The sequence below is a fragment of the Panulirus ornatus genome, chromosome 57, assembly GCF_036320965.1.
Source record: "Panulirus ornatus isolate Po-2019 chromosome 57, ASM3632096v1, whole genome shotgun sequence".
Taxonomy (NCBI): Eukaryota; Metazoa; Arthropoda; class Malacostraca; order Decapoda; family Palinuridae; genus Panulirus; species Panulirus ornatus.
The window spans coordinates 17,690,207-17,706,474 of NC_092280.1; the positions used below are offsets into that span (position 1 = coordinate 17,690,207).

A 16,268-nucleotide genomic window follows, 5' to 3' on the forward strand; every position below is an offset into this window, starting at 1 on the left:
CATTGTTTTTACGATATCCAATCCTGGTGGACTCCTCAACTTTCACAAGCCTTTCCGAATTTATATAAATTTGCATATTCTCAAGGGCCCGGTGGATGTTCGTTTCTTGGTCTAATACAACCCTAACATTTCTCCTTTGTCATTTCTTTTTATTTGACAAGCATTTGTAACTGATAACGATTATAATTGTTTAAAGATACCCCGATGATTATAAAGTAAAAAAAAAATCAGTACCAATAGTTTCATTCGGACGGTCAAATACTCGTAATGTTCATATATTACAATTACATATATCAAAGATCTGTCAAAGAGGGAGAGGCAAGAATATTTTGATCTCAAAACACCCAAACCTTGATGTGCCACTATTACCATGAGCGTTTCTTAACAGTTTCTAATGTAAGGTTCTAATCCTGCAACGTACGGCCACATGGCGTCTCCTATATATATATATATATATATATATATATATATATATATATATATATATATATATATATATATATATCTTGTCTTTACTACCCACTTGCATCTCCACTGAAATCATAATTTTCGTAGGCTTGAATGGGTCTTGACAACGTGTATCTGCCTTACGTATTCACAGATTAATTATGCACAAAATTATGGTCAGACAAACTTTGGTCAAGTGTCATTTTCCTTTCCACTTCCAGTTGAAGCCAACGCGCCACTAACCTCAAATGCATAAGCGCTATTTCTTATATCATTAATGTTCCGGAATGGTTTCTTCTTTATATGACTAATTGCTTCTACCAAGTCGTCGTCACCATCTTGTCTTTGTAGTCTGAATTACTCTCTTATTCCCACCATGGGATACAAATACAAAAAAATATCAATAACATATATAGTATACACTACCTACTTTTAATTTCTTTTACTCTTGTCTTCACTTATGTTTGTGTAGGATCATTACATCACGTACGCCATTCCGAACTAGAAAAAAGGCCCACCGAGAACCACAAGACCACAAGGACCAACAAGAAACAAAAGACCCACTTTTGACTACAGGTGACCACTGACCTCCAGGATGGTTTGCTTTGCCTTATTAGTACAGCAAGTCACAACTATATCAAAACACTCACAGAAACCATCACTTTCAATAAATCCATGTGATCAACAACCACGTAGAGTAACCTTAACGTTAATCAGGTATTCACAAGACACCTGCGGCTGGTAACTCCTCCAATCACCAGTCTCGAACTTCCTGAGCGAAGCGCCTGAACAATGCGTTTCGAGAGGGTTCAATGTTTGGGATCCTGAGTAAAGAAGAAAAAAAAAGAGTATAGACTGTAGCGACAAGTGATAAAAAAAAGATTGAGAAAAAGAAAATAAAAGCCAATAATACAACGGGTGTGGTTCAAAATAAATTTTCAGGTTATTTGTACATTTTCCAAGCCAATTTTCTTACCTGAGATGTTTTTGCCTGGCTTAGCCATGTTTGCGATAATCTTAAAATAAGCAGTTTTTTTTTTTTTTTTAGATAATTTGGGCCACTATGAAATACATCTTTGATGTAATTATATCGGGAATTTTTGAACATCTTTCTCAGCCCCAGATTATGCAAGTGTCCATACATATGTCATATAAGCAATTTTCTTATGAAATGTTGGGGGGTGGGATGTTTTCATTGTATGTATATATTGTATGTATGGATCATGGTGAAATGCCTGAGGATTGGTGAAATATATATATAAAGAGCCATTGCATAAAGGAAAGGCACACAAAGGTGGGTGTGTGAACCACAGATGTATACGTTTTTTGAGTGCACCTGGTAAGTTGTACGGGAGTGTGGTGATTGATGAGGTGAAGGCAAGTATAGGGCATCAGACTGTGGAAGAACAATTTAGTTTCAGGAGTGGTTGAAGATATGTGGATCAAGTGCTTGTTCGCTGACGCATGGGGTGGCAATGCTGTTTCTTGTGGGGCGGGATAGTGATAGGAATGGATGAAGGAAAGCGAGTATGTTGTACTTGAGTATATATGTATGTGTATATGTATATGTACGTTTATGAGCGTGTATGTATATATGTGTGTATATTAGTGGATGGGTCTTTCTTCGTCTGTTTCCTGGCGCTCCTCGCTGACGCGGGAAACGGCGATCAAGAATTATAAATTAAAAATAATACGTGCAAATTTTACTCAGAATTAAGACTGTTCCTAGTTTGGACAGAAAACATATTCTACGAGAGAGCTCAATCCTAAGTATGCAAGATACATTCACTCTTCATTTATATGATTAGGTGCAACAAAACCATCAAACCATTGTTTTCTTCTTGGGAAAAACGCATCAACTGCTGGATTGGCTGACCCTAAGAACTAAGAAGATGGATGTGGTGGTAAGAACTAAGGGCAGCAGTTGGTGCCAAGATGTGGCAAATCAACTAACCACCGTATGGTGGTCACTGGTAGGTTACCGAGGCCTCCAGGCAGATCCAATGACATCCATTGTTTGGGTTACAATCTTTTACTATCTTTATCCACTCAACAGAGCCTGCATTACATGGAATTCAACTTGTGTCGGGAACTTATGTGTGCATTGATATTCAATGTACCAAAAGGGTGATCTTAGCATAGTCTGCAAACATTTTCAGGGAGGAGTCCAGTCTTTCTAGAAAGTCATTTACATTATCTGCATATGTATTCTAGTTGGAGGCTAATCCCTCTAGCATTACTTATATAAATCACGAAGAACAAATATCCTAAGAGTGAACTATGCAGCATACCACTGATGACCACAACCCATTTTGAAAAGGCTCCTTTGACATACATAAGGTCCCTTAATCCCTTTCACAAACATAATTTTGTATCCATCACAAATCTCATTCAGCTGGCAGTCCACATTTACATAAACAACACCCCCACCCTTCTGTTTTGTCTAAGACAGGGCTTACTCTATCATAGAAATATAAGAAGTTTGTTAGCCCTGTCATTCTTTCTCTGAATCCTTTCTGAATCAAAATCCTACACGATTTATGACCACAAGCTTTTGTTTAAGTATCCAGGGTTTAGCATCTGTAAACTAAAAGCTCCAAAAGGTACCATACTCCAGTGTGACTTAATGGGAAAAGAAGTTTCTTATCTTTAGGTTCATTCTTAACCTCAAACCTAGAACAGAAATTGAAGTTCTATTTGGGCTTCAAAGAGGCTTAGAAAACAAGGGACCTTAAAGAAAAAAGCAAAGTTCCAAAACTTTCTGACCTATATAATAACATCTATAATCTCACTTACATCTGCTCTACAACATAAGCCCAAGCTACCACTGAGCTTAGAATGGAAACTAAGGTTCCGTTGCAATATAGCCAAGATATGATATATCCTTAGTCAACAATGAGAGCCAAAGTTCAGAATAAGATGTGTTCCAGGTAAAGGTCATCTGAAATAAAATTGCTGAAAGTCAAGACAGGTTTTCATAAAACGAATGTTAAGTTCGTTAGGACGGACTTATAAATATGGATATTTGAAAATAGTGAGAGCCTTCACAGTAAGAAGACCCAAGAAATATGAGTTTAATTTCTAAAGAAACACATTTTTCCTCTATCAGCAATTTCCTAATTTATATTTAAAGTTATAAATCTAATCACATAAATCTTTCCTGCTCAGTAACTTGCATTTACTCTTTAAATCTTTTCTTTCATGCATAAGTAACTAACAATATACCCAAGTTGTGGGTTGGTACTCAAATGTGGTTTTAGTCTCACAAATGTTACATAGAAATATTCCTGTGAGTTGATCTCTAACTAAAACTTTATCTTATTTAGCTTTCTGCCTCTTGTCTTATAAAAGCAAACAAACTGTCCCCTTACAGGCTTATGTACAGTGTGCAGTTTCCACTGAGACAAAGGAGTCATGTCGCTAAATTTTCTTTTAATTCTTAAGGCAAAATTAAACAAATCTTACATGCTTCAAAGGTGTTTTATAAAAAAATGCTGTACAATTTAACATTACTACATAAATACTACTAAGTCACTGGAATAAATATTAATCCATGTAAAAATGCTTACTATTTAAATCTAAGCCTAATTTGTCAGGTATCACAAATACAGCATACCATACAGTGAACCTATTCTGAAATTCTTCAGCTGTTTTTACAAGCTTCTTTACAAGATTACACAGACTGCGATATGATGTCTCAAAAATTCCTTCGCTGGTGGATAAATTATTTAGAAAATATATATACAGTTTTATGCTTATTCATGGTTTCTGATTACATATAATGGAGAATGAATAATGTGAATACTTAGATTAAAATGCTTCTTTATTGCACTTAATGCAACCACATGAAACACAAGAAGCATCTACTGAGAATCAGTTCTTGCTCTAAACACTCACCTATATCCATTATCACAAGACACCTCTGACAAGTTCACAGGTGTACTGGTGTCATGAAGATCTATGCAGATGATTAGCAATCATGAAGACAAAAAATGAAGAAAGCAAAAACAGGCCAGGTGGAACAGAAGACAATAATCGATACTCTTGGTCTGAAACATAAGAAAAATTCATTTCATTCAAATGAGATATGTGGACAAATAGAAGCTAAAAGTCAATTCAAAAGCAAATACCATACAAAGTGTAGTTTCAGATACATCTAGTAATCGAACATCGTTTGGAATTTTTCTTCACAGTTATTTACATTTAAAATCACACAATGTGATTATATGATTCCTGTTTGAACTCTTAATGATTGACACAGTTTAAAGAAACAGTAAGATAAAATTTAAATGGTAAGAATTATGGATATTCTTCATAAATGCATTCACTGAAATTTTTATGAATTTAACTTTAAAAGAAGTCAGTCATAATTGAGACAAACGTTTAAAATAAGAATTAAGAGAATTATTTTGTAAAACACAGACCACCTTCTGAAAAAGGAAAACGATGGACATCTGCATTTCTCTAACTACTGAACTGACATGGAAGATCATAGTGTAGTAGTAGAATGACTGAGGAATTGCAAAGCAATATTGCATTTATCTGATAACCACACAAGGAATGATATTCACTTAAAATAATTTTGCTATTGTTCGACTTTTTTCTCTTTGAAAAAAGAAAGACAAACTTTTCTACAGTTAATGTATACAGGTAATTTATAATAACTTACTATTTGCATTATGAATCCTTATGCAGTCAAGGTTGCATTTCAAGGGTAATAGCAGATTTGGGCCCTTGACCTCATCTGCTTGCTCCTGCAGAGGGTATCACATCTTCCCTCACCTCAACCGAGCCCTCTCAACCTGGCAACCACACCCAAGATCACCAGCACCGTTCCCTCCCTCCCTGGCTCTTACACCTTTCCTCACCATCACCACTCTCTCCCTCCCTGGCCATCACAGATGCACACACATCACCGTCAGACATGACCAGCTTCCTGAGTGCTGCAGATGCTTCATAACGATAGAGGGGACTCCTGAGGCAGGAAGGTAGGGTAAGGTCTAATATGAGATAGCACCAGGAAACAACTGAAGAACAGCCCAAACACTCATATACACATATATATAAGTAAATGCTCATATACATACATATACATATCAACATATACATATCAACATATACACATATACATATGCATACACAGACATATACATCTATACACATGTACATATTCATTCTTGCTTGCCTTCATCCATTCCCAGTGCCACCCTGCTCCACAGGAAACAGCATCACTACCCCTGCTTAAGCGAGGCTGCACCAGGAAAACAGACAAAAAAGGCCAAATTAGTTTACACTCAGTCTCTAGCTCTTATGTGTAATGCACTGAAACCACAGCTCCCTTTCCACATCCAGGCCCCACAGACTTCCCATGGTTTATCAGAGACGTTTCACATACCCTGGTTCAGTCCATTGACAGCATATCAACCCTGGTATACCACATCATTCCAATTCACTCTATTCCTTGCACACCTCTCACCCTCATGTATGTTCAGGTGCCGATCACTCGAAATCTTTTTCACTCCATCCTTCCGCCTCCGGTTTGGTCTCCCGCTTCTCCTTGTTCCCTCCATCTCTGACACATGTATCCTCTTTGTTAACCTTTCCTTACTTATTCTCTCCATATGTCCAAACCATTTCAAAATACCCTCTTCTGCTCTCTCAACCACTCTTTTTACTTCTGCACATTTCTCTTACCTATTCATTACTTACTTGATCAAACCACTTCACACCACAAGTCCTAAACATATAATTTCCAACACATCCACCCCCCTCTGTACAACCCTATCTATAGCCCATACCTACTATTCCTTCAAACATACCCATTTTTTGCTGTCCGAGATAACGCTCTCTCCTTTCACACATTCTTCACTGCTTCCAGAACCTTTGCCCCCTCCCCCAACCTGTGACTCACTTTCACTTCTATTGTTCCACCTGCAGCTAAGTCCACTCCAAGATATCTAGAACACTTCCTCCAATTTTTCTTCATTCAAACTTACATCCCAAGCAACTTGTCCCTCAACCCTGCTGAACCTAATAACCTTGCTCTTATTCACGTTTACTCTCAACTTTCTCCTTTCACACACTTTTCCAAACTCAGTCACCAACCACTGCAGTTTTTCACCTGAATCAGCCACTAAAGCTTTGTCATCGGTGAACAACAACTGACTCGCTTCCCAGTCCCTATCATCCACAACAGACTGCAGCCTCGCCCCTCTCACCAAAACTCTTGCATATACCTCCCTAACCAACTCATCCATAAACATATTAAACAACCATGGGGACATCACACACCTCTGCCGCAAACCGACATTCACTGGGAACCAATCACTCTCCTCTCTTCCTACTCATACACATCCTTGGTAAAAACTTTTCACTGCTTCTAGCAACTTACCTCCCACACTGAATACTCATAAAACCTTCCAAAAAGCATCACTATCAGCCCTATCATATGCCATCTCCAGATCCATAAATGCTATATACAAATCCATGTTTTTCTAAGTATTTCTCACATACATTCTTCAAAGCAAACACCTGATCCACGCATCCTCTACCACTTCTGAAACCACACTACTCTTTCCCAATCTGATGCTCTGTACATGACTTCACCCTTTCAATCAATATCCTCCCATATAATTTCCCAGGAATACTCAACAAACTTATGCCTCTGTAGTTTGAACACTCACTTTTATCCCCTTTGCCTTTGTACAATGGCTCTATGCATGCATTCTGCCAATCCTCAGGCACTTCATCATGATCCCTACATACATTGAATATCCTTACCAACCACTCAACAATAGTCACCCCCTTTTTTTAATAAATTCCACTGCAGTACCATCCAAACCTGCCACCTTGCTGGATTTCATCATCTGCAAAGCTTTCACTACCTCTTCTCTGTTTACCAAATCATTCTCCCTGACCCTCTCACTTCACACACCACTCTTACCAAAACACCCTATATCTGCCACTCTGTCATCAAACACATTCAACAAACCTTCAAAATACTCACTCCACCTCCTCCTCACTTCATCACTACCTGTTATTACCTCCCCACTTGCCCCCTTCACCAATGTTCCCATTTGTTCTCCTCTTGTCTTACACACATTATTTATCTCCTTCCAAAACACCTTTTTATTCTCTTTAAAATTTAATAAAACTCTCTCACCCCAACTCTCATTTGCCCTCTTTTTCACCTCTTGCATTTCTCTCTCGACCTCCTGCTGCTTTCTTTTTATACATCTCCCAGTCACTTGCACTACTTCACTGCAAGTATCATCCAAACACCTCTCTTTTTTCTTTTTCATTAACAATCTTACTTCTTCATCCCACCACTCACTACCCTTTCTAATCTGCCCACCTCCCACCTTTCTCATACCACATGCATCTTTTGCACAAGCCATCACTGCTTCCCTGAATACATCCCATTCCTCACCAACTCCCCTCACATCATTTGCTCTTACCTTTTGCCTTTCTACACTCGATCTCTCCTGGAACTTCCTCACACAAGTCTCCTTTCCAAGCTCATTTACTCCCACCACTCTTCTTTCCCCAACATTCTCTCTTCTTTTCTGGAAACCTCTACAAATCTTCACCTTTGCCTCCACAAGATAGTGATCAGACATCCCTCCTGCTGCCCCTCTCAGGACATTAACTTTCAAGTCTCTCTTTTACACACCTATCAATTAACATGTAATCCAATAATGCCCTTTGACCATCTTTCCTACTCACATATGTATACTTATGTATATCTTTTTCAACCTGGTATTTTCAATCACCAGCCCTTTTTCAGTACACAAATTGACAAGCTCTTCACCATTTCTGTTTACAACACTAAACACCCCATGTACACCAATCATACCCTCAACTGTCACATTACTCACCGCATTTAAATCATCCATCACTATAACCCGATCTCGTGCATCAACGCTGCTAACACACTCACTCAGCTGCTCTGAAAGCACTTGCCTCTCATAATCTTTCTTCTCATGACTAGTGCATAGGCACCAATAAACACCCATCTCTCTCCATCCACTTTCAGTTTTACCCACATCCATCTAGAATTTACTTTCTTACACTCTATCACATACTCCCACAACTCCTGCTTCAAGGAGTAGTGCCACTCCTTCCTTAGCTCTTGTCCTCTCACCTACCCCTGACTTTACTCCCAAGACTTTCCCAAACCACTCTTCCCCTTTACCCTTGAGCTTCATTTCACTCAGAGCCAAAACATCCAGATTTCTTTCCTCAAACATACTACCTATCTCTCATTTCTTCTCATCTTGGTTACATCCACACACATTCAGACACCCCAATCTGAGCCTTTAAGGAGGATGAGCACTCCCCGCTTGACTCCTGTTTCCCTTTTTAGAAATTTAAAAACGAGGAGGGGTTTCCAGCCCCCTTTAATTGTCTTCTATGATACACAGGGAATACATGGGAAGTATTCTTTCTCCCCTATCCCCAACCTAAGTTGGAATATAGCACAAAAGTTTGATTTTCTCATTTGAAGTCAAACAGATATACTGGAATGGGTCCTAGGAAATACAACAAAAATTGTGCTAAAAATGAGCTCATTGAATTACAGAGATTAAAAACCCTTCATCTTCCCATGTTTTCAGAAAAATGGACAACAGGAGAAATAATAACCACACTATGAATTTCAAGGAAGCCACAAATCCACAACAAGAAGGCTTCATATGCTGAATATGTGTTAGGTGGGATGTACAGAACCATTTTCTCAATAACAGTCTGTGAATAAGTGGAGCAAAGTAAGTGAAGAATAAATAATTGTAGGTAGCACTAGAAAGTTTAAAAGCTTGTGGCAGTAGTACAAAAATGTGAGGTGGGGTCCCACAAGTGCAAGGTTCACTTTCCATATGTACAAATAGGTAATCACAACCATATCCACGAACCATGAAAAGAAGGAATTTTAGACAATTCTGTTGTAGAATACCTATTGCATACACAATAACTTCTAAGCAGAAAAATATCTAAAACAAAGCTAATTAGGTCAAAACCCATCATACATGTTCACATGTGTCATTCCAATAATTTCAGCAATTTCAGGGATCTCTAAATTCCTTTAGGAGAATCCATATACCAGGGGTGACAGTGGAGGGGCTACCTAAAGACATGGGCCTGGAGAATGTTTAACAATTCATATACCAAAGTGAAAACTGTGTTATTTCGTTCAGAAAGTGTTCCTGAACATATCTAAATTGGCCTTATCAAGTTTGAAAGGATGAAAGTTTTAGATAAATTGGTCAGTGATTTTGAGAACAGAAGAAAAATAAAGACAAAATAATGGTAACAAATGCAATATTTTCACAATGAGCCATAAAGTATATCATCTTCAGCTTGGAATGTACACCAATTTTCATACATCCAGATGAGCTATTCAGTATCTGCTGCTGTTGGGAAAATTTTTTCTTTCAAAATCTATGCAAAAGAAATAATCATAACATTCCCTTTACTATCACATGAATTTTTTTTTATATAGGTTTTGTTTACAGACATCTTTATGCCATTTTGAAGTGATTCTGAAGTCTGAATAATCACATTTTTCACTTCATTATATAATATACAACCAATGATTGAGTTACCAGACTCCATCTGCATGTGGTTATGCTTCAAGATTAAAGTCACTTTAGCTAGGTAGTCTTAACTTCAACAAATGAAATGGAGTTTAATCTTGTCACTGAACTTCTAACTCCAGTGGAGCTCATCCTTTCCCTGGTATTGATTGTTGCATAGCCTCAAAGCCATAGAAGGGGGTCCTGGTGTTATACAGGTATCATGAAATTAATCAATTATACAATGACTTTTCATACCTGAATTCCTAACTTTAAAACTGGGGCCTTAATTGAAATGTGAAAAGGGATAATGAGAGGGAGAAATAAGAAAAGAAAAACTTCTTAGAATTTGGAGGAAATAGAAAACCTGCCTAAAAGTGCCAGTTTACATTTGTTTGGAAAGACACTATGGGGTACAGAGTTCCAAAGCTTGAAGGTGTAAAGAAACAGACATCAAAATGGCCCACCTTTTCGAGTTGCTAAATGCTACATGAAGTAGCTTGCAAAGTAATACCTGGTCTAGCTATGGTGGAGGTATACAAACAGATGGCTCTTGGGGGAAAATCCAAAGTAATATCTATGGCAGAGGGAAAGTGAGCCAACACTGGGGCATGGGGCACATGGTTCAAGTTGTGAGATTAGACTGAAAAAGATAAGTGAACTGCTTTACACTAAACTCTGTCTCGTAAGTGTGTAAAGCTAGAACCTCTCATATATGAGAGCAGTAATCCATACAAGGATGAATCAGTCCTTTTCATAAAATGAGCAGCTGATCAAAATACAAAAATTTAGAGCTATGCATGATTCCACATTTCTTAAGGACACACTTATCTATTTGTACAATGTGAGGTTTCCAAGACAGGTTAGACATCACAGTGACACCAAGTATGTTTACCGTGATAATGGTGGAGTTACAAATCCATCAAAAGAGACAAGAAAGTTGTGTGGGGTTTAGAGAAAGCCATGGGCAGAAACTGTTTTGGAGACAATAATTTAACTAGGTTCTGTTTACTCTATTGAAGTATCCCGTCCAAGTTTATATGGGAATTTCTGTTCAGACAAGACGTAGACTGAGAGGAAAAACATGTAGTAAATTTGAAGGATGAGGAGGACTACAGTGTTAAGTCATGAGCATATATATGTATTTAGTTAACTGTTATAGATAGAAATAGATTGATAAAAAGGGCAGAAAGTGCAGGGGATAGAAACATGACAAATGCTGCTGTTTATAGGAAAAGGGTTGAGGTAGGTCTAACAACAAATTACAAAGATAGATCAACCAGAGGGGAAGCTAGATATGAGATAAAAAAAAAAAAAGGGGGTGGGGAAGGAGGGAAACCAAAAGAAGGTAGCTTGGAGGAGAGACCACAATACCATACCCTTTCAAAAGCTTTTGTTATATCAAGGGCTATGACATAGGATTCTCTAAAATCTTTCATAGATGATGACCAGAAATTACAGGGGGTCCCTCAACATATGAGTGCCCAACCTATGAACATCTATACTTAAGAATGAGCTCTAAAAATCAATATCTTATTTCTAGTCAAAAAAAAAAAAAAATTACTCATACTTACAAACTGCATCTTTTTTCATTAAGTGTAGCTTAATATCATGTTTTATTAATTATATTTACTTCAGAGTAAAATATATAATACTTTATTACAGTCAGGTATGGGTATTTCCTCCAATCTTAGGTATTTCCTTGTTTTCTGACTCATGAACACACCAACTCACAAACAGGGTCCAAGAACCTAGCATGTTCGTAACCTGGGGATCCCCAGCAGTAAGATAAGAAAGGATATCACCTGTGGATCTTGCCTTGCTTGATCACAGAGATGAAGGTGAGATTCAAGATGTTTAAGGATATGGGAGCTAAGGAGGGTTTCAGAAACTTTGGATAAAGTAGAAATCCAAGCAACAGGGTGATAGTTGGAATGGTTAAAATAGTTCCACTTCTTTAGGATGGGAGAAAGAATGAAAAGTTCTGCTTTTTGAATAAAAACAACTGAGTAGCAAGAACAGGTGCAAGTTTGGAAAAACAATCTTTCAATACACAGGCATGGATAATAACTGGCCTACATGTCGAACTTGTGTCTAGAGTGTGAAGTACTTTTCAGACAGCATGAAAAGGAACTACAAAGAGGGGAACAGGATCAGTACGAGGAGCATTAGGGGGTGAAAGAATGTTAGAATCACTCAAGGTGAAGTAAAAGAAAGAAAAAAGAGATACTTTGTCAATGGGAGACACAACTATAGTACCACTAGTACAGAAAAGAGATGGAAAGGCAGTGACAAAAAATAGTAAAGATGCTATCTAAAGATGAGTTAAAGTATAATCATAAAACATGAATCTATAATTCATTTAGAATATACTTAACAATGATTTTGGACAAGTATGAAAGAGTATTGTGATTCATGTTTCTCTGTCCATCAGTCTCATTTTTACTGGCATCTCTGTCTGTGATGATGATGTCTGTTATACAGCTTTTCAAACATTTGTATGAAGTTAGCATGTGCACTTGGTTGGCCTATTTCATTCATTACTGTGCACTTTTCTGACATATGACAACTTTTCATAAAAGTTTCTTGCTTAGTTTCTAGATGTGCTTACAGACATTTCACATAGCTACTTGGAGGAAAAGAAAAAGAGGCATACCACAAGTAAAATGAAACCTTTGGTATCAGGTTTATGATATGATTTTGATACTGGGCTGATGTTTCTTCTATGGTCTTTGTGTACATCTATTTCTTTTACACTTTTCTTTATAAACAAAGTATGTGAAAGTGATTTCTGGAGAAGTTTTTTGATAGCTAATTATTGAACAAGATTAAAATGATCTAGAAATCAGTTTTTGTTGTATGTTGTATAGACTCCAGTTCACAGTCAGTAATGGCACAGCAGGCAGGATGGGCTGCTATGTTTTGTGTCTGCTAGACCACCACAGGATCATGGTTTTCTTCCAGTAAAGATTTGTGAATTCTCGATATATCAACAGGATGAAACTCTCAATAAATTGACTGGTTCTCTGAGCAGTCATTCTGCAAGGAAACCCTGTATAAGGTTGATGGATGAATGGAAAAGAATGTCTGAGGACAGGGTTAATGCAGACAACATACATAAATTCAAGAATATGTATGAATGTTCGAGAGATTGGGCCTCATGAGTATAAAATTCCCTACCTGTATTGTACAAATAAGCACTTAAACTGAAAAACACAAATCACTATGCTTCATGACTTATGGTCCTGCCTAGTAGATGTGTCTGGCTTCCTGATCACTGTGGGAGCCCCATGAGGACAGAAGGGACCGTGGGTCTGACATCACCTTCTGCTCACTGCCTGAAGCATGCTACAAAAACTGTCCTCTTACCACATGCCCATCCTGATATTATTCCACCTGGCCCATCCAATCCACAAAATCATCATATAGATTTACATAAACTACAGAAAAGCAGATTGACCAGCCTTCACACACAACATGGAAACAAAGCTCCAAAACTTCAATATAGGCGATTTCCTATCCCTAGATCGTGCAACCTTACACTTCATCATCTCCGACCAAGTGAGCAAAAATCACATACCATAAGGGCAGAGACATACCCCCCAAACTTGTCCCCATTAGTTACAAGCCTCATAAAGCAAAGAAACCACTCACCATCAACAGAAATCTAAAAACAAATCCAAACTCTAATTAACACTATCACTAACTCAGTCACAGAAAGATAAACTGAAAACTGGCACTCCTTCCTAAACACAGTGAGTAACAAGAACCACAGCAATCAGCTCTGGCACATGTTAAAGAAGACCCACACTTACAGCATCACAAATGAAGCACTCCTGACCCATTTCATTGTAATCCCTTATCTCAAAGAACAAACAACATTCTCAAGAGACACTACTTATATATCAGCAAAAAACCAACCTCACCCCTAAAGAGGAAAATCATGACAAAGACACAGACACAGACACACACACAAACACACACACAGCATCACTATCTGACATGTCCGTCATTTCCTGCGTAAGTGAGGCAGTGCCAAGAACAAAGAAATAGCCTCATTTGTTCACATCCTCTCTAGCTGCTATTAATAATGCACCAAAACCAGAGCCCACTATCCACAACCAGCCCCACAGACCTTCATATGGTAATGCAACCTTAACCCCCTTCTTGCAATTCAATTTCTAGAAGAAGGAACAGAAGAAGGAGCCGAGCAGGGAGTGCTCATCTTCTTCAATGGCTCAGGCTGGGGTGTCTAAATGTGTGTGGCTGTAATCAAGAGGAGAGAACAGAGATAGGCATTATGTTTGAGGAAAGAAACCTGGATGCCCTTGCTCCAAGAGAAACAAAGCTCAAGGGTAAATGGAAAGAATTGTTTGAAAATGTCTTGGGAGTAAAGCCAGGGATAAAAGAGGACAAAAAGCTAAGGAAAGAGTAGCACTACTCCTGAAGCAGGCAATGTGGGAGTGTGTGACAGAGTGTAAGGAAGTAAATTCTACATCGATATGAGTAAAACTGAAAGTAAATGGTGAGAGATGGGTGATGAGTAGTGCTTATGCACCTGGCCGTGAGAAAATAGATCAAAAGAGGTAGATGTATTGTAAGCAGCTGAGTAAGTGTATCAGCAGCTCTGATGCACAGAGGGGCAGCTGATGGAATATTTCATCATTATCTTGAGGAGTCGAGGGTGAAGTTTTGTAAAAGTTTTTGAAAAAAGAAGAAATAATGTCTGCGAGAAGAGAGTGGTAAGAGTAAGTGGTCTTCAAAAGGAGACTTGTGTGAAGAAATACCTAGAGAGATTGAAGGCAGAATGGCAAAAGGTGAGTCCATAAAGCAAAGGGAGAGGGTGAGGAATGTGATGGCATGTGCAAGTTATGAGTGAGGCATGCAAAAGGTGGAAGGTGAGCAGATTAAAAGGGTAGCGAGTGGTAGGATAAAATAAAACTACTAGTGAAATAGAAAAGAGAGGTGTTTGGAAGGTACTTACAAGGAAGGAGTGCAAATGACTGGGGGAAGTATAAGAGAAAGTGGCAGAAGGTTAAGAGGAAGGTGCAAAGGTAAGAAAAAAAAAATAAAAGAGGGCAAATGAGAGAGTTAGGGTAATCATCAGTAAATCTTAGAGAGAATAAGACATTTTGGAAAGAGGTAAGTAATGTGCCAAGGACAAGAGAACAAATGGGTACATCGGTGAAGGGGGTAAAAGGGGAAGTGATAACAGGTATTGATGAAGTGAGGAAGAGATGTAGTGAGTATCTTGAAGCATTATTAAATATGTTTGATAATAGAGTGGCAGATGTAGGGTGTTTGGGTCGAGGTGGTATGCAAAGTGAGAGAGTCGTGTACAGTGGTTTGGTGAAGAAAGACTATGTGGTGAAAGCCATGCACAAGTCAAAATGCAGCAAGGCAGGAGTGAGTGGTATTAAAATTGCAATTATTAAGAAAGGGAGTGACAGTGTTGTTGATTGCTTGTTAGGAATTTTCAACGTATGTATGGATCATGGTAAAGTGCCTGAGGATTGGCTGAATGCATGTATAATGCCAATGTATAAAGGTGAGTGTTCAAACTACAGAGCTGCAAGTTTGTTGAGTACACTTGTTAAGTTGTATGGGAAGGGTGAAGGCATGTACATAGCATCAGATTAGGGAGAAGCAGCGTGGTTTTAGAAGTGGTAGAGGATGTGTGGATCATGTGTTTAAAGAATATGTAAGGAATTCTTAGAAAGACAGATGGATTTGCATGAGATATTCATGGATCTGGTGAAAGCATATGAAAGGGTTGATAAGGATGGTTTATGGAAGGTCTTACGAATATACTGAGAGGGAGGAAAGTTTCCAGAAGTAATGAGAAGCTTTTATCAAGGGTGTAACGCATGTATACGGGTAGGAAGAGAGGAAAGTGAATGGTTCCAAGTGAAGTTTGGTCTGCAGCAGGGGTGTGTGATGTCATCAAGAGTCTTGGAGAAAGAACGAGTATGCAGTCTCTGAGGGATTAGACGGCCAGGGAAATGAGTCAGTTGTTCTTTATTGAGATGCTGCACTGATGGCAGATTCAAGTGTGAAACAAAAGAGGTTGGTGAGTGAGTTTGGAAGAGTGTATGCAAGAAGAAAGTTGAGAGTGAACGTGAATAAAAGCATGGCTATTAGGTTTAACAGGGTTAAAGGAGAAGTTAGCTGGGATGTGAGTTTGAAAGGAGAAAAATTTGAGGAAGTTAAAGTTTTATATACCTGGAAGTGTAAATGGCAACAAATGGAACC

The 16,268-nt window shown here is 38.3% G+C and overlaps 1 protein-coding gene across 3 annotated transcripts in view; it reads right to left on the bottom strand.

Moving 5' to 3' along the window:
• Positions 1 to 3,908: 3,908 nt before the first annotated feature.
• Gk1 (Glycerol kinase 1) overlaps positions 3,909 to 16,268 on the bottom strand; it is an 84,498-nt gene continuing 72,138 nt past the window's right edge. For all 3 annotated transcript variants that reach the window (XM_071694488.1, XM_071694486.1, XM_071694489.1), the window contains exon 13: positions 3,909 to 4,496. In XM_071694488.1, coding sequence (XP_071550589.1) covers positions 4,396 to 4,496 — 101 coding nt within the window. In that variant the 3' untranslated portion in view covers positions 3,909 to 4,395. The remainder of the gene's footprint in view (positions 4,497 to 16,268) is intronic.